Here is a 27,114-nt window from a genome sequence, read left to right on the forward strand (position 1 = left end):
AAATGCTCCAAAATTATTCGGAATAAAAAATTACATTAACATACTTTAAAGGTTTTTTAAAAAGTTACCACTATGAAGTGGGTTTTTTTGGACAGCAAAGAAATTTCAAAATTTCTGCCAAATTAAATGGCTAAGATGTAAACTTCCAGGAGGTTTGATATGAAATGCTTCATTCTAGAGAAATTTACTGAGTCAGAATTGTTCACAGAGGTGGTGATAAGTACCAGACCACTGAATAGTTTAATGCTACTAAAAGCTCCCTCATAGAAAGTTGAACACACATACATGGCTTGATGACTGATACATTGGTTTTGCAATGAGTTTTAGGCCTAAAACACAGGCCTTTTCTTAAATTTACCCACTATTTTATAGTGAATGAATCTGTTTACACATCAAGGATTGAATTATATAGAAATTGTTTTAAACATTGATAGAATTCCCTTTTACCTCAAGCAGAACTGTAGACAGTATATTTTGTCCACTCCTGCTGTCCTGTGTAAATATTTGAGCATTTTACAAACATCCTGCTATTCGGTGTCACAAAACTCAATGAAGTTCTAACAGGATGGCTTTGTCAGTGTTCACTGACCTAAATTTCATTACTCAACAGCAGCCTGTTTAGCACAGACTCAGAAACCACATGTCTGCAGTTGTGGGATAAGGGATGGAGTACACATCGAAGTTATGCGTAAGCATGAGAAGCCCTTATCACTGAGTCATAGCCCACAGATCTACCCACACTGACCACACACTGTCTATTTTACTTTTGTTACATCAATCTTACTGTAAGGAAAAGTAATGATTAAGTGTTTATGCAAATGTGTGATCGGTGGAAAGGTTTGTAGAACGGAACTCTCCTAAAAACGAACATCCATCCATCCATCCATCATCTAAACCGCTTATCCTTCTGGGTCGCGGTGTAAAAACAAACAGTTCTCCCAAATAAACAAACATTTTATACTGAGTGCTGCCACTTTATTGGAAAAGGATAAACTATTTACAGTGCTGGGAAAAAGCATTTGCCCCTCACCCGATTTCTTCTATTTTTTTCTAATTTGTCACATTTTAAAAATAAGATAATATTACAACATAAGATAATTAATATAAGATAAAGACAACGCAAGTAAATACAAAATGGGGCTTTTAAGTGCTCATTCCATTTATCAAAGATAAAGATTTATTCAAAACCTATATCACCCATGTGAAAAGTAACCCCAAAACCTAATAACTGGTTGTGCCACCCTTCGCAGTAATAACTGCAATCAAAAATTTGTGATAACTTGCAATGAGTCTTTTACTTTGCTGTGGAGGAATTTTGTCCCACTCTTCTTAGCAGAACTGTTTTAATTCAGCTACATTGGAGGGTTTTTGAGTATTGCCACAGCATCTCAATAGGATTCAGGTCAGGACTTTAACTCGACCACTTCAAAACCTTATATTTTACTTATATTTTTTTCGAGCCATTCAGGAGTGGACTTGCTTGTGTGCTTCGGGATCATTGTCCTGCTGCATAACCCAAGTGTGGTTGAGCTTTAGGTCACAAACTGACAGGCAGGCATTGTCCTTCACAATTTTCTGATAGAGAACAGAATTCATGGTTCTATCAATTATTACAAGTCGTCCAGGTCCTGCAGAAGCAAAGCAGCCCCAGACCATCACACTACTACCACCATGTTCGACTGTTGGTATGATGTTCTTACAGTGGAACGCAGTGTTAGCTTTACGCCAGATGTAATGGGACCCATGTCTTCCAAAAAGTTCTACCTTTGACTCATCAGCTCACAGGATATTATTACAAAAGTCTTGGAGGGTCATCTAGATGGTTTTTGGCAAATGTGAGACGGGTCTTTGCATTCTTTTGGACAGAAATGCTTTGTGCCTTGCAACTCTCCTATGGATGCCATTTTTGCCCAGTGTCTTTCTTATTGTGAAATCATGTACATTGACCTTAACTAAGGCAAGTGAGGCCTGCAGTTCTTTAGGTGTTCTTCTGGATTCTTTTATGACCTCCTGGATGAGTCGTCTATGTGCTTTTGGTGAAATTTTGGTAGGCCGGCCACTCCTGGGAAGGTTTACCATGTTCCAAGCATTCCCCAATTGTGGATAATGGCTCTCACTGTGGTTTGCTGGAGTCCCAAAGTCGTAGCAATGGCTTTGTAATCCTTTCCAAACTGCTAGATTTTCATGACTTTGTTTCACATCTGTATTTGAATCTCTTTAGAACATGGCATCATGTGCTGCTTTTTGAGACTTCTAGCCTGCTTCACATTGCCAGACAGGTTCTATTTAAGTGATGATTAGATGACTTTTTCACATAGGGTCAGATTGGGCTGAACATTTTCCTTCAATAAATGAAATCATCTCTTAAAAAACAGCATTTTGTGTTTACTTGGGTTATCAATTGTCTAATATAATAGTTTGATGATCTGCAACAACCAAGTGTGACAAATACACAAAAAAGAAATTAGGAAGGGTCAAATACTTTTTCACATAACTGTAGTTTACTGATTGAAATTCTTCTTCAGGTACACTATATGGACAAAAGTATTGGGACACACCTCTTAATCATTGTATTAAGGTGTTTCATTCAGTCCCATTGCCACAAGTGTATAAAATCAAGCACCTAGCCATGCAGTCTGCCTTTACAAACATTTGTGAAAGAATGGGTCGTTCTAAAGAGCTCAATGAATTTGAGCATGGTACTGTAATAGGATTCCACAGTTGCACCAAGACAGTTTAAGAAATTTCTTCCTTTCTAGATATTCCACAATCAACTGTGAGTGCTATTATTGAAAAGTGAAAGCATTTAGGAACCACACCATCTCAGCCATGAAGTGTCAGACCACGTAAAGTTACAGAGCAGGGTCGCTGAGTGCTGAGGCACTTAGTGCATAAACGTCACCAACACTCTGCTGACTCAATAACTGTGGAGTTCCAAACCTCCTCTGGCATTAACATCAGCACAAAACTTCATTGCATGAGTTTCCATGGCCAAGCAGCTGCACCAAGTACAATGCCAAGCGTTGGATGGAATCATGTAAAGCATGCCGCCACTGGTCTCTGGCAGTCTGATGGACGAATCTGAGTTTGGTGAATGGCAGGAGACGTTACCTGCCTGACTGCATTGTGCCAAGTGTAAAGTTTGGTGGAGGAGGGATAATGCTATGGGGTAGTGTTTCAGGGGTTGGCCTATGAGCCTTAGTTCCAGTGAAGGGAAATCTTAACGTTTCAGCTTACCAAGACATTTTGGACAATTCTATGCTTCCAACTTTGTGGGAACAGTTTGGGGAAGGCACAAAGTGCACCACGCAAGGTCCATAAAGGCATGGCTGGGTGAGTTTGGTCTGGAAGAACTTGACTGGCCCACAGAGAGCCCTGACCTCAACCCCATCAAACACCTTTGGTATGAACTAGAATGGAGGCCCTTTCATCCAACATCAGTGTCTGACCTCACAAATGCTCTTCTGAATGAATGGACATAAATTCCCACAGACACTCCAAAATCTTGTAGAAAGCTTCCCAGAAGAGTGGAAGCTGTTATAGCTGCGAAAGGAGGACCAGCTCCATATTAATGCCTATGGATTTAGAATTAGACGTCATAAAAGCTCCTGTAGGTATATGTAGTTGTCCCAACATTTTTTCAATATAGCATATGTGTTTTCTCATAATCATTATGCCACAAATAAGCACAGGTGAAGTGACTTTCAAATAATAAAACCCATGCTAAAGTGAGCCCATTTATGGATGTTTTAGTCACGCTTCAAATGAAAATCAAAATGCAGCCGACCCTTGTTTACTTCACGCTAGCTAGTCTATTGCATCTGAAGACTCCATGCATTACTATTATGTGAACTCCAAACAAATCACTGCCTATTCATCAAGAAGATCAGCTGTAAAGGATTTTTTTCACCCAAGTAATCATGACATTCCTAATATTGAGTGAACATGAGATGGGTTTTCAGCACATCTGTCAGCACTGACAAGAAGACAGTATTCAGTATTCAATGGATGACAGTTAAACGTTAATGCTTGTGTGCTTTAAGAACTAAAAAGCTTCACTTCCTTCCAATAGCTGCCACCGACTGCGAGACAAGGCTATAAACTCAGTGACTCTAACGCTGTGCATTTCCTCAGGAAAACCTCCTAGGTCAAAGTGTTGGGTGCCCAAACCTGGGGGCAGCGATTATGGACAAAAATATGCAGCGGAAACTTCATCAGGCATGTGTGTGTTTCCTACAGTGTCTAATATGGTAGGAGTCCAGGACACTGAACAGTTTCTTAAGTACTTCATGAACAGTGTTAACAGATATCTGCCTAGATGTCATTATTAGTATTTGCTTATATTCTTAAAAATAAATGTTTTTAAATGATTCTTTAGAAACCCAAAAGTGGTCCTTCTATGTCATATCTATGGCATCGCTCCAAAGAGTCTAGAGTGGGAACTTTCGCAGAAATGTGCTGAACGCGTACATAGAGGCAGTCTCTTTTTAAGTCATGGCCCAAATCTATTAAATCACTAATATACAGTAAAATTTCTGTAACACTCTTAGTGAAATCCAGTGGATAAAGGTTGGGATGAGAAACTTTGCTGGAGAATATCTGTAAGTAAATGCACTCTTTCAGTTTCATTTGCTACGTAGGCATAATAAAACTGGTTTTATAACAACTTTTTCATTCTCGGCTATGTTGATTTTGTCACATCTTCCAGGTGACACTGCCTTCCACACAGACTAGAGTGATCTGATCTTTTCTACCAACAACACTTTAGACTTTATGTCTAAAGAGCTTGAACCCTTAAAAATGAGTTAATAAAATACATCTTATTTTTCATTAACAGAAAACATTTTAAAGTGTAAAGCTTCATCATAGGGTGAACACACCATTGTGTAAACTAAATTTAATTGGTGTGCCATTTGGTCAAAGAATGAACCAAATTAAATTCCTGACTGCAAGAGAAAAAAAGCTTTGGGCTGTATTATATGAGCAATATTCTATATTGCGATTGTAACACTACATATTGCAATTGCAATATGCCTTGCGATATCTTAACCCCTTAAATGGCCAGGGCCCAAAGTTTTATTACGCACTTCTATATCCTAAGAATAGCTCAGCCAGTTTGCACTGAAGTCCCTATAGTTACTGAATAATTAGCCTTAGTATGAAATAAGCCTGAGATTTTATGGGATTAAATAACACCTTGATGTAGCAAGGCTTATTGTTGGATCATGTGAATCCTTTGGTTCATCAAAACATCCACAGAAACTTATCAGGAACATTCATAATGCTAAATTATAAATAGCATATTTTTAGAATATCTATAGCATTCAATGAAAACTGTGATTCAAATCTGAAAATAAATAATCAATAATACAAAACAAGATCAAAAACACACCAACTAATGGCAAAGAGACAGCAAAAGACAATTCTAAAGCATTCATGCACCATTGCTGCTTTGTCATCGCATAATGCAACATTTTAACATTCAAAGTCTTAATGCTTTTGCCATTTTAGCCAGTGTCTGTCCTTCAAGTGGTATGTTACACAACTGCATGTTTCTTTTGTCGAAGGGGAAGATACCGATATAGGATATGGACAGCCACTATCCTCAGTAGCCACAGCCTACACCACAATTCTCTCCATCTGTGGCAGACTATGCCCCATATTAGCAACATTCCAGTATGGCAAGTGGTAAATTTTGTTATTGTAACATGTCATGAATATTATTTTAAAACAGGGGAAGCAGATGTTCGATGTTCCAGCTCTGAGCAAAATACATACACTGTATTCTGTTTTAAATCAATGTTAACACCAATTACGTAAGGGAATTTACAAGATGTTGCCAGTTATTTAAGAACTTCCAGGTGCTTTCAATGCAAATCCTTTCTTTAGGCCAATGCAAGTGTCTCACTCTTATGCCAACATACATAATTGTACAAGTGCATCCATAAAATAAAGTACAGTACTGAACAAAAGACCATCCTTCATTTATTTAATTAACAATCAAAATAGCCATTATGTACAAGTTCATTTTCTATGAGATGTTTCTGATAAGCCCAGGTATAAGACAATCATATTGCATAAGCAAAGGCAAAGCCAAAGAAAATGCAAAGAAAGATAGAGCCCAGACCCCAATATCATTGTGTTTGGGATTACTTGGGTCATGAGAAATAGAAAATGCAACCAACTTCTAAGACTAACTGAGGTGTGAAAAATATCCCTGCAGAATTCTTTGAAGCAAATCTCCTAAAAACAATGGAAGTTATAATAAAGGTAAAGGTGGACTAAATACCAAAATATTTTATATGATATTTAGCCGTTGAAACGTCTGTGTAGTTTTTTTCCTGTCACTAAGAATGAATAACTGGTACTTAATGGTTATTTTGATTGGAAACTAAATACATGAAGGGTGGTCTCTTACATTTGCACACTACTGTGTGAACAGGACAGTGAAATCTGAGAAAATCTCTGTACATGTCTGAATCATCCATTTTCCAGGAATACTTTCCAGGAATAAGCAGACCAGACAGGAGTTTGGAAAGAGTAAACCTCTAGTGTCGTCAGTATATTTTACAGTGAAATGCCTCACATAGCTCTGTGTTCTATAGATTTACTGTAAGAATGCTAAAGCAGCAGGGAGCTGAAGTGCCTTTGCGGCCATGTGTTGGGCCCCATCAGCATTACAGTGCTCAGATTTACAAGACAGACCCCTACTGGCCATCAAACTGGGCCCCCACAGCTGTTTCTTATATTTGAAGAAAGCCTATGTTCAGCTTGTGTGCATTGACACCATACCTACACTCTTAAGAACAAGCATTACTAAATGGCTCTTGTTTCTTATATAAAAAACATTTATAGAAACTCTTGATAATAGAATCTTTAGATTATGTGGAAGTTCACACCAGCACAGCTGATTTACAAAAGTAGTTCTTTAAGAGAAATGGCCTCAGGTAACCAAAAGTTGTTCCTCTATAAAAATCGCTCTAAAATCCCCCTCTTTGGCACCTTTTTTTTTTTTAAAGTGTATGACTGAAACTGGACTGCCATACATTACCAATGGAGCCATGTTTGTCCAGTGAAAGTAATGTAACTGGACCCGGGTCATACAGGCCTCAACTGAGCCTCAATCAAGTTTAAAAGGACACCAGAAGTTTGAGTACAAGGCCTTAGGCCCAGGCAGTGAGCTTAAACATTCAGACCATGGATAAGAAAGTCTTTTTTTTTGGAAAAAAAAAGAAAAAAAGACAAAAAAACAGCTTTAATGAGTTCCAGAGGCACTTGTAGTGGCTGCATAAGTCAGCCAATAACAACAAAGCCACAAAAGGCAGAGTAGTTCCGTTCCTGTCACAGCAGACTGCTGTGTCCACAAAAAGCCCTCATGTACAGTCCAGTTTTAGCCCTACACCCGAGGTCTTGTATATACACAGCTTTTTAAAAAGCAGCCTGCATTCTGTCCATCGTACGAAGGTTATACATACAAATACAAGGCGGGGTTTGCCGTGAGATTATGTTTTACAACTCCACTCTACTACTAGTGTCTGAAAACATTCCTAAGCCTCACTTTAGTCTTTAGGGAAAGTCGTGATAAACGAGTATTTCCATTATCTTTCCTGCCAAAGAAACATGCAATAGGAGAGCAGATGCTTAGCAAAGAGTCCAGTATAGATGAGCTGGAAGAGAGACATTATTAGAACAATTAAAGCACTTTGGCTCTGCATATCCAAACAAAGTTTTGCAAAGTTTAGACAGTGGAGGTCCAAACATTCATCTTTATGTAAGAAGGCAAGAAACCAGAAGAATGAAAAACAATTGTTTTGGCTTCTGTAAGTACAGCAGCAGCACATGCATGGCAGAACCCAAGAATGGTACGAGAAAACAGTGAATGAGGCCAGCTGTTCCTGCATAGTTAGCCCATGCTAAAAGAGCACGCTTGTAATTTGGGTTTAACGTTCTGTTTTTGAGGCTGCAACACACAGGGCCTAGGAAAAGGAACAGGAAGAGGCCAAAGCAAGTTTGGCTGGTGTAGACCTTATCTACATGACTTTTCGCTACAATTGAGCTATCCATGCCCCGCCCACAAATGAGTTCTTTTGTTAAAAGTGTTTTGAGGTTGGACAAGCTTTACATAGCATTCAACCTAATGAGAAGTTGTAGGGAACTGAGTTTTTGTCACTTTTGTATGTTTGTGAAAGCCACACGGTTAGTATAAACAAAGTAATATTTGAGCTCATGTCAACAAGGTGGCAAATTTCATTATTTCCAATCTGGGTCAGCTAGTGTAGCATTTTAAACTGAACACTCAACGTTATGTAGCGACCTGGCCGGGTGTTGTTTGACTTACAAACAGAAACATGTGAACATTAACTGCAGTTATGTTGATGTACCAAAGTCTATACATCCTGACCCAACTTGGTTGGTTGTTTGGAAACGTGAAATTAAAATTAAGTTCATTTTACAAATTTATTCTATTAAATGTCCGAAAGAATGCATTTGTGGGTGGAGCATGGATCTGTGAATTCTATCAAAGCTCAAGTGTCACTGATGTGTTTTGTCTTGAGCTTGATAATAATGATCTGTCAAAACAACCTATATTGTCTCACAAAACAGGCACCACAGAAAAAGAGGCTGCACTCATATGAACAAATCAAATATCAAATACCATAAAAGGCTGTTGCGAAGCAAAACGTGCAGAGGGAATAGCGAAATACTAGGCTGTCAAAAGTCAGTCAGCTGTCATGCAACACTGGCTTTGGCTTGGCTGCAGCTTGGCTATATCAACCATCTTGATGGCTGAAACAACCTCATCCAAAAACAATAGCTTGAGAGCCGGTGAGAACTCTGCACTGGCCTTGTTTTAATCAGTGTTTATGTCTCATTAATTATAGATAAAGCATAGTAATAAAAGCAAAACAGTCATGTTGGGTACACTTCATCATAAAAAGTAGTGAAGATGTGGGGAAGATGCTGAATGAGATGAGATAGTCATAATAAACAAGCCAGATTGTTCAAACAAGAATGCTTTTCATCTATAAGTCACCTTTTGAACTCAACATGAGAAATGAAACTAGAGCCCACGCAGATATAAGATCAACCGGCATCTCTATATCAGTCATACTTTCATCAAACTATGGCCTATATCTTTTACCCCTATATAACACTTCCATAGGGCTGGATAAGTTTCTGTTCAAAGAATCTATTTGACGATTCCACTTTTTTTCCAGCAAACCATTTTCCCATTTCTCTGCATTTTTCTCAGCAAAGTCTGCATAGTAAATATTTACTGACTTAAATGGTTTATGGCTCTCCTCTCTGCTGTACAATGAGTTATGCGACTCGCCAGCTGCTCTTATAAATTTTCAACATTCTTGCCCAAATTACTTTCATAAATTAAGCTCTACCTAATCACGGGTGTTGTTTTAAGAGATGTCTCAAGTCTTAAGAAAACAAGCACAGTCCTAGAAATCATCAATGTCTTAATCAATTATGAAATGAAAGTCTCATTTGAAAGTCTCATTTCTCAAGATGAGGAGGAAAAACAGCTCTACAACCTTTCAGTGCTTTGCCCATATTCCGCATCATGTGGAGGCCCAAACCTGGCAATTACTTCAAGAACATTCCAAATAGAGGATTTTTTCCCACACAGATGTACGAAATAGGGCTATTTCTCATTCTGAAAGCTGCTATGCATCATCCCCCCCAATGGAGGCCGAGAGTGAGTGATATAGTGCAGCCACATAAGGGGCTTTTTTCAGTATTCAGAGTGGTCTGAATTAATTTCTTCTTATGATTCATGATTCACTAGCACACTCCTTTTCATCTGCCCCTTATTTAATGTGGGAAAACAACATTTCCCCCCATTCCCACAGGTGAATTCATACCTAACCAGATTCCAGGCTTACCAAGGACACAAGGTTTCATTATATTTGGAAGTCATACAATGTCATTTCCCAGCTATAGATGCGAAAATATCTGGGTGGCACCACACCAGAATCTGACGTCATACAGCATGATGTCATGAGCGTTCAGAAGTGACAGTAATGTGGTTGTGGGGCCATGAAAGGCTTGCACTCGATAGTCGCTGCTCTGGTAATACACCAGTAACAATAACACTCTGGGAAGGAATTTCTCTTTATCTCCACTGACCTCCACAACCCTGAGGGCTTATCAGACAGAATGTGGGGTGGGATATGGGGGCTGAGAGAGAGAGAGAGAGAGAGAGAGAGACAGAGAGAGAGTCAAAGGGGAAGGGGTTATCGATTGGGGCGTGAGACTCTAAGTTAGTGGGGAAAAAATGTTGAAAAAATCATCCAGAATGCTGAGAATGCCAACACGTTGATGGGACAAACTGTGGGGAACATCATGGATATCATAGCTTTAACCATCAGACCTTTTCATCTTGACAGTCTGAGAAGTTGTGATGTAACAACCCTAAGGGCCTTTACTGGAAACTTCATTGAAGAAAACTAGAAGACGTACAGTACTGCAAAGTCAGAGATCACTTTTCGTTTTCATTTTCCAGTCAAATTGGACATTAAGCACTTATGTTATTTGTTTTCAGGACACATTTCTGAGGACATTAGACATAAAAAAGGGGAAAACACATGAAACACATGACAGTGAAAAAAACAAAAAACAAGAAAATCAAGGACCTGGTAGACCACCAACAATCAGATAAACAGTATTTGAAGCTTTCATTTTTGAGATGTAGGAGAAAATCCAGCTCCACTCTTGCTTTAGATCTGAAAAACATCTGTCCAGCCTTCCACTGTGAGAAGACAACTCAACACTACAGTCAAAAATGTATTACTGGGAAAAGGGAACAGACAAAAAAGGAGAAAATCAACAAAGAAGCTGCTGGGGCCCCAGAGCCCAGACCTTATCACTGAATATGTTTGGGATTAACTGGGTCATGACAGGCAGAAAATGCGGTGTGGAAAAATATCCCTGCAGATTTCTTTGAAAAACCTGGAATGAATGGAACTGTAATTAAGGCCTCACTAAATACTGAAAATTTTGTGTTTAATATTTAGGTGTGTTTTTTTTTTCCTGATGCAGAAAAAGTAATAACTTGTACTCAAAGGCTGTTTTGACTAGAAATTAAATAAATTAAGGGGGCTGTCTCTTTTGCACAGGATGGTGTGTTAGTTATATCTGTAAAACCTTTCATAGTACACATTTCTAATGTTCGGCAGAGTTTCTAAGCTAACTGTAACTTTTGGTTTCCAGGAAATATCTAGGACACGGTTCGCTCTGAGGAAATTCAGATCACAATCAGGCAGAAAGTTTGTTGAACAGTTTATGCGAGAGACAAGGATGTTTGCAATTCTATACAAGTGTGTCTTCATATATGGCAAGTTTCAGTATAATCAAATGGTCCCAAATGGCAGTCTCTTCCTGTGTTTATTTGCACCAGAAATCTCTGCTGACTACAGCAGCGCAGATCTCGACAAAGCGCTGCCTCTTCACTCTCCCTCTCCCTCCCTCTCACACAGGGAAAAAAGAAGGAAATTCCGATTTGGAAAGAGATTAAAACGGCAACAATGTGTTTTATCCAGCACGGCACATGGATGCATTCCTCTATAATCTGCATTTTACAGCTCAGTGTCTCTCAATAAACGCTGTCTGGTTTACACGCAAAGACAAACTTCAAGAGAAAGTCTCCTCATTAAAAGAAACGCTCTCGAGTTGAGCTCCACAAAGCTATCTGACAGTCTGCACATACTAAAGCAGCCGAGCTTTTAAAAGATTAGAAAAAAAGAGAGGAGAAAGAAACCAGAGCATTCCCATAAATACAGGGCCTGTTTTTGCATAATGCAGTGTTGCTGAGAGAAACAGAATTAGGCCCTCAAAGGTCAGACAAGTGAGTGTGAGGAGGAGGGGACATTTGTCAGGAAAACAATGGATCCATCAATCAAGTTGGTGGTTTTAGGCATATTGTGTTATAGAGGCATTTTGCCCAAAGGCTGCCGAGCGAAGTTAAATGGCTAAGACACCTTAGGGACAGGGGGACAGACGTGCAACACGTCCTGCAAAGTGTAGCCTGAATAAGAGACATTTCCTGAGGCCACCAGGCCAAGACGTAATGGAAGGAAAATGACTCCAGACTTTCAGAAGTTCCTTTCATTAGCTAGACACATGTGCTGAGGTCATTCCTGGACGTCAAATACAAAAGCCAAAAGCAGCACTTCATTAAAGCAACATCAATTTTCACATGGTGGAATATAGAGTATGTGAATATGTGATTTAGTAACTCTTCCATTCACAACTAATCTTCTTTAACACAATGGACCTACACAAGCTCACATTCGCACTGAAGTGTCACATCTGACCTTCTTGCACCTGAAAAAAGTCTGTCCATCTTCCACTGTGAGAAGATAACTCAATACTACAGTCAAAAATGTATTACTGTGAAAAGAGAACAGACAAAAAATCAACAAAGAAATGCTGGTGTTCTCAGAATAATGGACTGGTCACTCATTACTTGGATTGTGAGAAGCAAAAAATCAGACAAACTTCCAAGACTGAACTTTAGAGGTGTGGAAAAGTATCCCTTAGGGACGGGGGACAGACAAGGCAACACGTCCTGCAAAGTCAAATACAAAAGCCAAAAGCAGCACTTCATTAAAGCAACATCAGTTCTCACATGGTGGAAAATAGTCATAATGTGATTTAGTAACTCTCTCATGCACAACCCAACTTTTTTACACACAATGGACCCACACAAGCTCATATTCACACCGAAGTGTCACATTTGATCTTCTCACACTTCACTCAGTGTCCTTTTACAGTCTCCATTGATCTTAAATGTCACACTGCGCGTGAGTTATAGGAAGGAGTGAAAATGTCACCTCACAGTCGAGTCGACATGTGAGAACTCTCTCGTTACTTTAGGTAGCTAAAGGCTTGTGACTGACTGCCAGGGTCATGGCCAGCCCCCTTCATACGGGGGAGGAAATCCCATGACCTCAGGGTCCAGCCTTTCCGCTCAGCTGAGGAAGACCAGCCAGGAATATTAGAGTAACCTCTTTTTCGGTCTTAGGGTACAACTCTCTCTCGCAGACAAGGCACCTAAAAAAACAGACTGCCATTTCAAGATTTCAAGATCAAAATAAGCCAAGCAGAAAACATTAGCAACATTAACAAGAAACTACACACAGCAGCTGATTAAACTGATTAAAACTATATTTTAGAGTTTAAGGCTAGTGGGATACACAAAGTGTGGGAACTCTGTTGGTGCATGTTGTTGGAAAAAAGCCTGAAGGCAGGAATATAGAGGGACAAATAAGGCCTACGCTCCTAAAAATAAAGGGTTCTAAATGGTTCTTGGCTTGGACATAGGTTATGTGGAGATTCCTCACACTTCTCAACACTTGCAGGTCATTGACAAAAGCTTTTTTAAGGAATCCTCCACTTAAAGGTCCTTTTGTGGTTTGTCTGTGGTATCATTCCAAATAACCCCTCTGGCACCGTTATGTTTTGAGAGCGTATGCTGCTGAAATGCTACTTAAGGCAAATTTAAAGTTGAATCAGCATTGCATCGCGTCAAAGCACAAAACATTAATCCCAGTGGCCAAAGCCACCTTGCATAACAATGAAATAAAATAAAAGTTTAACTCCTGAAACTTTTATAGTATTTTTCCCACACCACTGTAGTCTGGTTTTTAACGAATGTTTACAATTAAGACAGTTCCTTTCCAGCTCTTGCCAATTAAACTTGAATAAAAATGGGTGAGAGGAGGGATTAGGAAATTTTTTTATAGTTTGTTTATTCAAAAGCTGGGCTGTATGTCATTTTGACAAGGCAAACAAATGGCGAGAATGTTGTACTTCAAGTGGATTAACATCTACCAGCCCAAATGACTCCTATTTTCCCAGGCAATGCAGAGCACATCAATAGTTATTTAGGTTCATAATGCTACTGCTTGTGTTCACATGCTGTGTTTTAACACAAGCCTTTCATTTAAGCCTAATTCATTCAATGTGCAATGAGGGGTGGGTCGTTCAATCATTGTATAATAGGGTGGTCCACCACAATCCATGCAAATGAATGGGTGATCAGTTAACACAAAAGAAGGCAACACCAAAAGTCTGACTTAATATCAGCTTAATCAGTGAGGCTAGACATATAAACCATTCAAAACACCAGCCCAGTGCTAACACTGAATACAGTGTGCCTGTTAGTGACTTTACAGTATGCATATTAATTCATTTAAATATGGAGTGGCAAGACTGGATTTTATGCCACAAAAAGTGTTTGTGATATCAGATATACTGACACGTTAGCTGATGTTATCAGTTCTGTTTGACAGTACAAATTCCTGTGTATACCTTAAAAACAGAAATCCTCTTGAACAGATTTGCTGAACTTGCAGCGAAAACCACTGCCAGCACTCTCCAGAGTTACAAAGTCAGGAAGCCTTCAGCCGGGGCGTGGTCCCACGGTCTGCAGGAGACCACCGGATGGATAATCATAAACAAGAAAATTGTTTACAAATGTCCATCTTTAATGGGTGCTCTTAGCAACTTCCTCATCTGAAGAGCATTCACGTCACAGCGCTAAATCATCAGGAGAGTTGGAGGGGAATTGTATAAACTGATGGTCATTACAGTAAAAGCATGAAGTGCCAAGGCCTGGAAATGATAGAGGTGCTCGGCTATGTGCCTATAGGCCTCTTCAGGAGGCAGTCGAAGCAGAGCTGTCAGGCCTTTGTGTGTTAATGAGGGTATGTCTATAACACTCAGACGGGGAGAGGAGGACCATCTTTTGGTTTTCATTAGTCCTCTAATGGTCAGTGGGTGGGCCTAAGGCAGTGGACGAACAGGACATAAGGGCAGATCTCAGCCCACTGGTGGCAAATTGACCACCAACTGGAAGTCAATGGAATGTGCAGACAGCTTTAAAAAGTGTGACCCTTCAAGGACAGGTGAATAGCAGACCGCCATACAAGGCGTCAAAAGCCATCAGAGAGTGCCAGAGAGCCATAATGAAAGCAATTGCTGATTCTGGCAAAAGTAATTGCCAGTATAAATTTCCAAAGGAATTTCAACTAAACTTGAAAAATGTTTGGAATGCAGCCTTGAGAGTTGTCGTGCATTTCCATTGTCTTGTAAGCTGCTCTATTGACGGAAAGATTGGTGGTCAGTCAAACTGAGAGGACAGCCTGTTCCCCACGGAGCGAGTGCAGTGTCTAGCCCAGTCTAGTATGACCTCATAGGTGTTTCTCAAGGAAATCCCTCTCCCTTCCAGGCACAATGACAGAGGTTCCTGTTTAAAGAAAGCAGTCCACCTACCAACCAGTGTAAATTTGCCCTCTGCCTACGTAATTCCTATATTCACTATTACTCATAATCAACATCCAAGCTGTTGTTTTGTACTTGGCAAGCTTCAACTTTAAAAGTGTAGGGGTCAAGAAAACTCCCCAAACAGCACATGGGTCACATTTATACCTTCATACATTATGTCTGACAGACTATATACCAAATCAGACCGAAAGATCATCAAATGTTGGAGTTTTGGATATTCATGGATTAAAATGTTAAAAAGTGGTAGAGCAGTCTTTTGTGCTTCAAATCAAGCTTTTGGCTTTGCAGTGTAAACAAGAACTCTGGAACTCATTTTTTACACTTTAGCTTTCAATTAGTCTTTGCTTTTTGAGCTGCCCTTTAAGCTACCTTTCTACTTATTAAAAGTAAAATGTACTTAAAAGAACAATACAAATAAAGATTATCGTTATTCCTGTATTAGCTCTGTGTAAGCTGTATACCGGGGCAATGAAAGCACATTACAAATAGATTATTATTATAGCATTAGCTCTCTATAAGCTGTATACAGGGACAATGATGAGTCAGTGCCGCCCTATCAATTTGTGATAAATTATGTCACAATACAATGTTTTACTGACATATTGTGTATATTGTCAGTAATTGTAAAAAAACTACCCGATTGTATGTTTTATTATAAAGAGAGTAAGACCCTGTTAGTCCTGTTTAATTGGATGTAGTGCAACACAGTATGCCAAATATTGAATAAAAATCATTGTATTCACAGTATTTGATATTTTTTTTAAATGTAGCACTACTGTTTTTTCACAATTTCAACTGATCAGATGTCTGAAAAAATAAACATTATTGTGTATTGTAAAAATTTCTTGAAGTGTTGCAATATTATATTTTTGCCATATCGCACACCTCTATGGCACTGACATCATGCTACTGTGTTAAATATAGCCACAGCAGCTTGGAAGTACTTCGGAAAACCGTTGTTACTTAACACAGTCTGGCGCTGCATCAAGAAATGAAACTTGAAACTCTATTACACAAGAAGAAAGCCATATATCAATTCTGTGCAGAAGCGCTGCCGAGTTCTCTGGGCCCAAGCTCATCTCAGAGGGTCCAAAAGACAGCGGAAATGTGTGTTGTGGTCAGATGAGTCAATATTTCAGCTTGTGTTTCGGAAAAACGGACATCAAGTTCTCCATGCCAAAGACAAAAGGTACCATCCAGACTTTTGCAAAAAGGTGCAAAAGCCAACATCTGTCATGGCATGTGTGACTTGCATATGTGTGAAGGTACCATTGACATGGAGGCATATATTGGGCTTTTACAGAGACATATGCTGCCATTAAGACGACATCTTGACTGACCTGCCTGCAGTCCAGATCTGTATCATTTTGAAACTGTATGGCACATTATGAAGACAACCACGGACTGTATGTATATATATATATATATATATATATATATTTATACAGTATACAGTATACAGTATATATATATATATATATATATATATATATATATATATATATATATATATTTATACAGTATACAGTATATATATATATATATATATATATATATATATATATATTTATACAGTATACAGTATATATATATATATATATATATATATATATATATATATATATATATACACACACACATTCCTTGTCAGGTTTTTTTTTAACATTAGCCACTGATTAACTTCATTTTCACAGAAAGCATTTACTGTACAGTTCACCTTACCTTCGCCGCTGTAGTAATGATTACTTAGGAGGGTATAAGTTCCCCCACCCTGGGGCAATTCATTTTCACCTCCTCATGAACAGCCAAGCAAGAGAGAGGAGGGAGAGAGAAGGAAAAGCTGAAGGGGTAAAGACCAGGGCCAGCCCACTTCAAGTCTAATCCTGTCAGCGACTCCCTCCTCATCACCTTTCCTCCGCTCAGTTTGTCACTGCAAGCACAGCATGAGGACCCACGCGCTCTAACCCACCACGGTACGTACAGCCCATACAGTACTGTAGTTTCCGAGTACACTAGGTTTTAAGTGGGAAAAATGACGGCTAGCTACTTGCTAATCTATACAATAAACTGTGACACTTTATAAGAATAACTGAATACTCGTGTTGTATTAAACAGGTTTGAACTATATAATAAGTTGTTCAGTTCGTACTCAAAATTTTAGTTATTCATCATATTTTCATCGTTTCTTTACGTTTAGCTTTATTTTTAGCCGGTTTACTGACTAATGCTCGTAAAGTTAGCATGCACGTAAAAGTCTTATTTTAGGGCTTATTTTAAGCGTTTCTCCTGCACGCAACTAACGGTTGGTTGAATCTTTTGCCTCAGATTCCTAATTCGAGTCACAGTTTTATTGACTTCAACACATTTTCAACTCATTTTCGGCGTGAAGTTAGTGTTAAAGAACTGCGCTGCTTTAGAAAAGTAACGCAGTGCTGGGTGATGAAGTAACCCAGCTGCGTCAGTAGCTCGTGTTGAATGGTGAGAAAGTTTTTCATTGTTTTGCTCGAGGGCTTTACCTGCTGAGATGGCAAACACGCCCGTCTTCTTTTCTCTTAATCAAACTGATAGTTTTGCTTGGTCGCCTCTACCTGCCCAGCAGGCGTTTCTTTACCTTTGCTCTTTCATTTTTCTCTTTAAATCTCAACTTGTTCTCTATGTACATGTAAGGTAACATCTGAGGTATAACCAAAAATGTTCGTTGTATTAATTAACCTATGTTTTATTACAAAGAGTGCATAATTAATCCTGTTTAAATGGATTTAGTGCAGTGTAGTATGTGAAACAAAAAATCATTGTACTCCGTATTTGATAGTAGCTTAAAATGTAGCACTACTGCTTCTTTTTTGTCTGTTCCAACTTATCAAACCTCAGAAAAGTTAAATATCATAATGCATTGTGTATTGATGTATCATTATATGTTTTTCCTATACCCCACATAATACTACAATTTCAAACTTTAAAATATATTTGTGAGTAGTTTTATTTGTTTATAATGCAGTTTGAATTTTGTTTTTTAAGTCTTTGCTGAACTAGTTATTCTCTTATGTTAATTCTTCCAGGTTCTTCTAAAAACTCATAGCACAGTTCTCTGGACATAAGAAGCTCCAGCCCAAGTTATCTGAGCCGGCAGTGAGCAGAGCGTCATCAGGTGGAGCTTCCTGAGTTTTTCGCAACAGATCTGACCATAGAAAACCTCAACATCTTGTGGATTTATTTCTACAATCGTGTGGTGGAATTATGAGTCCTCAAAGGACTAGTTTGTGAGCAGAGAACTCAAAGCTTTGCTAAAACAATGGAAGCTTCACATGCTGCCTATGTCGCTGTACCTCCGACCCCTGTTCCCATGACACCGGCCGCAGGATACCTGTTCAGAATGTTCCGGGAGTACCAGAGCAACGAGGTTATCGTAGCCCATTACAACTTCACAGGAAAGTTAAACAAGAACAGGGACGGACTGAAACCTGAAGCCATCGTGTTCCTCATCATCTGTCTGCTCATTGTGCTGGAGAATGCTGTGGTTCTTGTGGCGATCTGGAAGAATAAAAAGTTCCACCTGCCCATGTACTACCTGTTGGGCAACTTGACTTTCTCAGACTTGTTGGCAGGCTTCACATACATGGTGAACATCATAACATCAGGAGCCAACACGCTCAAAATGACGCCTGTCCAGTGGTTCCTAAGAGAAGGTGGTGTCTTCATCACACTGGCTGCATCCATCATCAGCCTCCTGGCCATCGCTATTGAACGTCATGTTACCATGGTGCGAATGAAGCCATACCAGGGGGCCAAGCGTGGACGTATGTTCGTTTTGATTGGTGCAAGCTGGGTGCTGTCAGTTTTTCTGGGCATCCTGCCTATTATGGGCTGGAACTGCATGGGCATCCTGGAACAGTGCTCTACTGTTCTGCCGCTCTATTCCAAGAGCTTCATTCTCTGCTGCATTACGGTCTTTTCCGCAATACTGCTGGCTATTGTGGTGCTCTACGTACGCATCTTCCGCATCGTGAAGTCCAATACACAGCGGCTAGGCTGCGGTCCACAGCGCAAAGGTTTGGCAAGGAAGTCCCAGAAGTACATGGCTCTGCTGAAGACAGTCACCATAGTGCTGGGTGTCTTCATCGCCTGCTGGCTGCCCCTATTTATACTCCTTTTGTTGGACTTTTGCTGCCCAGCACAAAGCTGCCAGGTTCTCTTCAAGGCAGAGTACTTCCTGGGTATTGCTATGATTAACTCACTGCTCAACCCCATCATCTACACATTAACCAGTAAAGATATGCGTAGGGCCATACTGAGACTGCTCTGCAGCTACTGCCTGCTGACCAAGGATGGACATATGAAGAAGTTTGGAATACCCTTCTTGGAGTGCAGCACAAGTAAGACAGAGGTGCCATCACACAGACTAGAGGGCCTGGAGACAACAGTGTCCTCTGGAAACTTCACACCAACAACTATAAAAACTATTTATCCCAGAATTTCAAAAACTTGAGTTTTTGGGACATTTTGTGTCACAGCTTGGCTTTACTGTGGACTGGTACAGTCGTGACTGTTGGCCAGCCCAGACTGGACTGAAAGTGCTTCCTAATAACAGAACTGATTACATAGCTCTTGTTATTTGATACCTAAAGAAGTACCGGACTCAGTAACCGTCAATGGCATTAAAACTACGGGCATAAGCAACCTGTCAGACTTTCTTGTTAAGTGATCTTCTGTAACTGCTGCCAAGGATCAAACTGATAGGTGAGGACTTGTAACAGCAAAGCAGGGCCTGTTTTCTATTTAAATCAAATAGAGCTTGAAGCAACATGCACTTAAGACGAAAAACAACTGTGAGCGAGAAGGTGGCAGCATTACTGTGACTAGGGCCTTTTGAGATTACTTGGCACACTTAACAAGATCTGTTATCTTTCAGTTTGAAACAACCAAAAACAATCCCCCATGGCCTGAAAGCAAGTACAGTTTGTGCGTCGTAAAATAGTATGGTTCTAGCACCATACGGTGCTCTACAGACGGTGCTGCACAAGAGTGATCAAATGAACCCAAGCTATGGAGGCAGCAAAACAGGCAGAAGGTGACTTGCTAAATGTCTCCCTCCCGTTTTATGAGCGTGCACTTTCAGAAATTCTGCCAGTTTCAATATCATGCTAACAAAGGAGTTCAGCACTCCCTTTTTTGGAGTAACTCCAGATCTTACACAATAAAGCATGTTTTCAAAGGCAGATACAGTCTCAGCAGACTAAAAGGATGTTAGATTACTTGACAAGTCATGAAAACAAACTCATTTTTAACATTACAAACTATCTGTATGGAATAATGCTTTGCTTTTGTAGCAGTCTGGAAAGTGATTGGTCCAGTGTTTGTAGCCTTATTTGTTGTTCAGTTGTAAAAGAAACTATGTATTGTGAATAAAGTAAGCAATATTTGTTTATTAAAAAAGTTGTTTTCAAGAACTAAATTATGACATTTTACTCAAGTGTATATATGTACATTGATAATAAATATATACGAGTGTTTATATTCAGTCTTTTGCATTTCATTTTCCTTTCCACTTTTCCACCTATGGAAACTTCCACTACACAAATGGGTTCTATGAGACTTCTGTTTAGGGTTGCTGATGGATCTACATCTGCATGGATAGAGCTATGGTCTTTCACTAATCCCAAGACAAACAACCTGTTTTGTGTAATCACATTATCAGACATACAGGAACCAATATTGAGGCTTGGGGCTTTTTGCCAGCCTCAAACTGGCAGCGATTTAAAGGTCTTGTGACTTAGTGATACTGGGATAAGGAAGCAAATGGTGTACTTTGTGTTGTTAGCACATCTAATTCTCTTTGCATCATTTAATGCTGTCCCATGGTTGATGAATGGGCTACTAGTTGATTTTATCATACAGAAAAGAATAAAGAGGTGGTCAAAAACTGATTTCAGATAAATGTATCAACAGTAATGATCAAAAAGACAAGACTACAATCTATTTAAAAAATATCATGTTTAATTTCTGTTTTCCCCTGAAAATAATAACATTCTCGAGAATATATTTAACAAATTAAAGTTCTTAAAGTTTTGAGAAATCTTTGAATTCCAACATTTAAAACTTAAATTCAGAAATTTGCTCCTAGAGGCGATTTCCCATGACTGTCATCTCCTACGTGCGCTTTGTTACAGCACCACACATTATCTGGCGAGTCACAAAGCTGCACTACATTCAGTGTGGTTTGATGGCGGTATAAGACGTGTGCCTAATCTGCCACTGCTGCCTCAGCAGGAAACTTCAAAACAAGGTTATTGTGTGGTACGAAGACTGAATATACCCGAAGTGTGAATGTCTGCCGCCCCGCTACATGCCCACTTCACCACAAAGTAGAGCTGCAGCCTGAGTCATTTTGTAGCGACATTGGGCAACCAAAACGCCAGCCAGTCACGCAACCAAGACTATTTAAGTGTGCAAATGTTTTTCAATCATAAACTATTACACGTTATGTCCACTAATGATACAAACCATAAAGAACAATGTAAATGAAATGAAAGAGTATCCTTAAACGTTCTCCTTTCACGAAAAGCATGTCAGAGATAAATGCCTAATTGAGATGAATGTATACAGTTTTAAATGTTACATTTTAGAACAGCACTGCTTACGACAGATCTATACTTGAACAACTTTTTTAAGCTAACCTTTTTTTATCAGCACACTGGTAATTTGCATGAGGAATAAATAGCCTTTCTTGGTTCTCTCTTTGCAGTCTCCGTTTTTTTCTTCCTACTCTAACACACTGCACTCATTTCATGAAGGTCATGAGCTGAAGTACACAACACAAAAAGTACACAACACAAACTTTCACTTTGTTCTGTTACACAGATTCAGGCTGAAATGACTCTAACCAAGAGTCATTTCTCCAGCCATTTTCAGTGTGACCGATCAGCATGGAACAGCTCATGCAGACAACAGCTACTAAAATAGCAAACAAAGGAAATAGAAACTAAAGACGACACCGTAACAGTGAAGATCTCTGTGCTGTACACCTAAATGTATTAATGACTCACTAATAGAGGAATGCAAGACTTAGAGACACTTGCAGAGCAAAGTGAAGGCTTACAAGATTCACAGTGAGTTTGTGCTAAGCTACAGAATGACAGCACTTCATGCAAAAGGACACCACGGTGGTGGAAAGGTTCTAGTCTAGCTGCGTCTCTCTTTAGCTATAACTGTCACTGGCACTGGCAAATACAGGAGAACGCAGAGATTTTTTTCAGTATGGTGAGAACTTTCAGGTTATTCTTATTACTGAGATAGCAATGTGTTCATTGAGAAGGCAATGTGTAGCAGATTCACTAAAGTGAGCAATTACAATAATGTGAGGAGTAAAGCTTCACCCTAAGAAAGTAACAAAGGGGCTACTTTTGGAGAATAAAATCTGAAGAACTGTCCAAGAGATAACGCTCACTGCCCTCAATGTACAAGCACAAAACTGTAAGTTGAGACAGACAGAAAAATGACACAAAATCTGTAACAGTCAACAAAACATATATTTGAACTTAGTACAGTAGGTTTTAGGTTATTATACAAAATTTATTAAAAAAAAACACACACACACAAATGAGAATAGAACAGTACTAAATGGTGGAATAAAGAGAAAATTTACAAAGGACTATCCCATGGTCCAATGGAATTCTACCAGTCTGTGCTGACAAGGCTCCACAGCTCATTACTGACCTCACAGGGAGATCGGCTGGATGTGTCTATGTTTATGGGGGTTGCCAGATCTGTACCATAGTGGGCTGGAGGCGTAAAAAAGAACAAAATACAGCATGATTATTAACACAGTGCGATTGTTGGCTTATAAATACATAAGTCATAAACCACACATATGCTGCCGTAATATAGTTCAAAACATTTTAGTTCAATCTTAAAGGTGCACATACAAGCAGCTTCATACGTTTTAGCATAGCTAAGTTAAAACAGTATACTGGATATTTAACCAATATTAAATGAAATAAGCAGACCATAGTACTGATGACTGAAGGGAACCACCAACATTGCAAACGCTGCAAAGTTGCCATGTTCTGGTCCTTCCTACAAAGTTTAATCCCAGCTCTTCTATACAGTTAATCAAGATCATAGAAGCATATTAGACTCAAAATGAAGTATAGAGGATAAGTAGTGGAACTAAATTCTGGGGGACAATAAATCTTAAGGAGTAGGGTTGGCCAACCATATATCTCGGTAAAGGCTGCCCTCTAGTGACCAATTTTTGCAAGAATACATCTAATTACTCAAGACTGTGTTCATAACAACTGATTTCCATCATATGATTATGAAGATCAGTATTTCTTCAGGGGAAGACTCATTGTTTTAGTTATTTTTTAAATATTACTATGCTAATTATAATTTTAACATACAGCAATAATGCCTGACATGTCTTAAAGTGTTTTCCCAACATAACCCTATAAAAGAGTAGTTAAATACACTTTCTCAGTAAATGTAACTAGAAACACAGAGCATTGAAATAAATGTATGTAATATTTAAGCTACATAAAATAAGTTTGAGTGGTTTACCTCCCCTCAATATGTGTGGCTCCGTGTCCAACTCCAGCTTGATTTTGGTAACCTTAAAGTAGAGCTGAGCCAAGTATCTGCAACAAAAAGGGTGGAAAACTTAGTGTAACTACAGTCAAGACAGAACGGACAGAGCATAACTAGGAGGCAATAAATACATTTATACTTATAAATACATTTATAAATACATTTATATCATATTCAACTCATCAGCTAAATACACAGCTATTCACCAGTTAAATGTTGGGGGATGACAAAGCATGGCATGAAATTAGAGATGGCAATACCTGAATACCAGGAATTGGTATTGGGTTGATATCAGCAATAAAAATTCTGGATTTGATATCAGAAAAAAGAAGAATGAATCTGATCCAATATTGTAATAAATCCAGCCTGAAATAGCACACACCCACATTGTATGATGTGAGGTAATGTTACACATCCCTGCGAGGTTGTGAAGTGTTCATTTAGATGCTCATTTTAAGTGAAGCTCCATTAAAATAGTTCATTTTGAAACTAGTAGTTTAAAAAATATGAAGATTACTGGTATTGAAAAAGAAAAAATGTTATTGTGTAACCTCTACATGAAATTGTGAATAAAGCTGAATACAGCTGACGAACTTACGTCTGAACTTTAGAAATGGCAGTAATATGCCGTGGTTGTGATGCTGATTTAAAATGTTAAAATGGGTTTGAGTAAGCTGCTACATAAACGCATTACTGTTGTTTTTATTATTAATTATAATTTGCAGGTGTCTGCTAGTTTTCCTTACATGGCTGATGGAATGACTTCAGTAGTGTCCTCATCTACTTCCTGTTGCAGAGCCTGAATTTCCTGCTCATTCTCCCTTAGCTTCTCCAGCTCTCTCTGCAGGAATCTGACACATTAAATCAAGGAAGCAACACCAGAAAAAGGCAGGCCAACATTAGCAGCAGTGTATATATGCAATGCCAAGCTACAGATATTTCAGACAAATCATGTTTGGTGCTACGTATGATAGGAGAGACCTAGATAGCAAAGGGGAAATGAGCAAGCTAATACGAAAAACTCGGTCTAATGAAAAACCTTCAAATATCCTGTAATTAAAAAAAAAAAATCTCCATTAATACTCCTCTCCAGACCTCTCCCACCTCTCCAATAATAGCAAATACTCATGCACTCACCAAGACTGTACTGTTTACAATGGTTGTGAGTTGATTCATAAATTTTGGTCAACTTGGCCTGAGAAATGGGATTGTTTATAATGTGACAACAAATCTCAACATGCTGCACTTTATTCAGTCCATCAAGTTTCTGCCACTTTAATATGTAAAGCCTGCACATGCTATTCTAACTCTGTCCCACAGCTGTCGCACATAGGATCAGTATGTTCAGGTTATGGCATAGTAGAAGTTGCAATGCAGCAAAGGGCACCATATACATGCAGCATTAGTGAAGGATACTGTATCTCTGAATCCAGAATGTGACTTTTGGCCAGACTCTGCTGCACCTCCTGCTCCACGCTCTCCAGATCCCGCATCATCCGGTTCTTCTGACTCTCCAGATCCAGGAGCTTCTGGCCAACCAGTTCTTCGGAATGCACCAGGCCTATAAGCAGAGAGAGAGACCAACAAAAAAGTCTTTCATATACAACTCTTCACCTTTCCTATGGTTTCAATCTTCAAACTAAAATATGAGGCTGAGCTGACATTACACCACTGGTAATATGGTAAAATGGTAAAATGCATAAAATTTGATAGTGCTACAAGCGATGTTTGTAGAGGTGATCGTCCAGCTGCATCATTTCCTACTATTTAAGAGCTGAGTGACTGTTCTCTTCGCCTCCATGTGGTGGTCAAACAGTGCTTGCTGTTTATTTCTCGCTGCCCTCAGCGCATTTTCAGCTTTACTGCTCTCAATGAGCTCGATGAGCGCCTCTCCTGCGTTCTCCAGATCAACATAATGTAAGGCATCGTTTGTCGACATGTCTTCGTCCAGATGAATTTGTAGTATTCCTGTGAGGAGAAAAATTTAAACATGTAATAATGTAAAACACGACGTTAACAATTCGCCATGTGACTGGAAAATCTGGGAAGGAGTTGACCAGTCTTTGAGATACCTTATTCTCGAAAGCATCTCGCTTAGTTAAAACGGTATTTAATTTATAATAACATACTGTAAAACCACCGAATGGGACACACGACCAGAACAGGGAGGAAAAACATTAACGTTAACGTTACCCACAGAGAGAAGCCCGACCGACAACACAAATATAAAAATACAGGCGAAATAAGTGTAAAATTGTTTTATTTGGTATAAAGTGTAATGCAGTGCTTCATAACATTAAATATTTAATGTTTTAGGATAAACAGACAAAACCGAGCTTTACGGTCACATTGGCTACTGAGCTTCAGTGACGTTAACGTTGTAACTGCCGTTAGCTCTCGTGCTAATTACTTCTACAAAATCTGCGTCTTTTTTTGGAAGCTCGACAGTGACATGTCTACTCGTATAGTTATATCTTCAAACTACGGCTACAGGTGTGTTTTATTTAAGTGTGCTTTCTTTCATTTCTTTTTAAACTGCTCTCCGCTGAAAACTTTACACTCACCTCGCCTGACGTTTTGTTTTCAAACTGAGCCGCTCATTGCCGCCCTTTGCGAAGTGTGCCTGAACAACGGCTTGGCTCGATAAATTAACAATCAAAATGAATACATGTAAAATTCTGCGTGGAAAAGTTTGTATATTAAAGAGCGATAATATATGATGTACTATAAATCAGCAATCAGTACTTATTTTCAATGGGTTCCTATTCTGTTATAATTTACTGTCAGGCAAATGAGCTGGACGCCTCGTTTTCTGCGCTACCCAGCCCCTCCCCTCTCCAGCTCAAATAAAGTGGCTGCCTCCTCACAAACCGGCTCCGATACTACCACGATAAATAGTATGTCAAAAACCGTACATCACCTATAGACGTCTATTAATTAATGTAGTTTGTGTTGTGTAGTAGAATGTGGTTCCGGATGCAGGCAAAGTTTTTTCCCCTCAATTTCTTAAAGGGTAATTCCTATTTTTTCCGATGTCCACATAATTCAATAATTGAGATATATGCAAAGTCATTTCGAGTGTTTGGTCAAATAGTTAATTGTAGAGAAATGACTTTTCATTTTTTCAGTATCAAAAAATCGTGAAAAAGCTCAGTACACCTTCTGAAAGAGACAGTGGCAGTGAAGGAGCTGTGGGCCCAGTATGCACTAAATAAGGCCGTAACTTCTATT

The 27,114-nt window shown here is 39.1% G+C and overlaps 2 protein-coding genes across 2 annotated transcripts; one reads left to right on the top strand and one right to left on the bottom strand.

Moving 5' to 3' along the window:
• The first annotated feature begins 17,185 nt into the window (after positions 1-17,185).
• s1pr5a (sphingosine-1-phosphate receptor 5a) lies at positions 17,186-20,818 on the top strand. Its single transcript, XM_036590300.1, has 2 exons — positions 17,186-17,273; positions 18,360-20,818. Exon 2 carries the CDS (start codon positions 18,593-18,595, stop codon positions 19,784-19,786), a length of 1,194 nt encoding a protein of 397 aa, XP_036446193.1. The 5' UTR covers positions 17,186-17,273; positions 18,360-18,592; the 3' UTR covers positions 19,787-20,818.
• A 1,989-nt stretch (positions 20,819-22,807) lies between these two features.
• On the bottom strand, positions 22,808-26,491 carry spc24 (SPC24 component of NDC80 kinetochore complex). The gene is made up of 6 exons (XM_036590302.1): positions 26,448-26,491; positions 25,648-25,851; positions 25,300-25,444; positions 24,630-24,734; positions 23,857-23,933; positions 22,808-23,078 (listed from the first exon to the last, which is right to left on the bottom strand). Exons 2-6 carry the CDS (start codon positions 25,820-25,822, stop codon positions 22,972-22,974), a joined length of 609 nt encoding a protein of 202 aa, XP_036446195.1. The 5' UTR covers positions 25,823-25,851; positions 26,448-26,491; the 3' UTR covers positions 22,808-22,971.
• Between the last annotated feature and the right edge of the window lie 623 nt (positions 26,492-27,114).

This window comes from Colossoma macropomum, unplaced genomic scaffold (assembly GCF_904425465.1).
Source record: "Colossoma macropomum unplaced genomic scaffold, Colossoma_macropomum, whole genome shotgun sequence".
NCBI classification, from domain to species: domain Eukaryota; kingdom Metazoa; phylum Chordata; class Actinopteri; order Characiformes; family Serrasalmidae; genus Colossoma; species Colossoma macropomum.

Bases quoted from the DNA above. Each gene is read 5' to 3' on its own strand.
- s1pr5a (XM_036590300.1), top strand. From the start codon at position 18,593: ATGGAAGCTTCACATGCTGCCTATGTCGCTGTACCTCCGACCCCTGTT.
- spc24 (XM_036590302.1), bottom strand. From the start codon at position 25,822: ATGTCGACAAACGATGCCTTACATTATGTTGATCTGGAGAACGCAGGA. The intron at 25,445-25,647 runs GTAGGAAATGAT...CTCTGCTTATAG, and splicing joins AGTCACTCAGCTCTTAAATA to GCCTGGTGCATTCCGAAGAA. The intron at 24,735-25,299 runs GTATCCTTCACT...TTAATGTGTCAG, and splicing joins ATTCTGGATTCAGAGATACA to ATTCCTGCAGAGAGAGCTGG.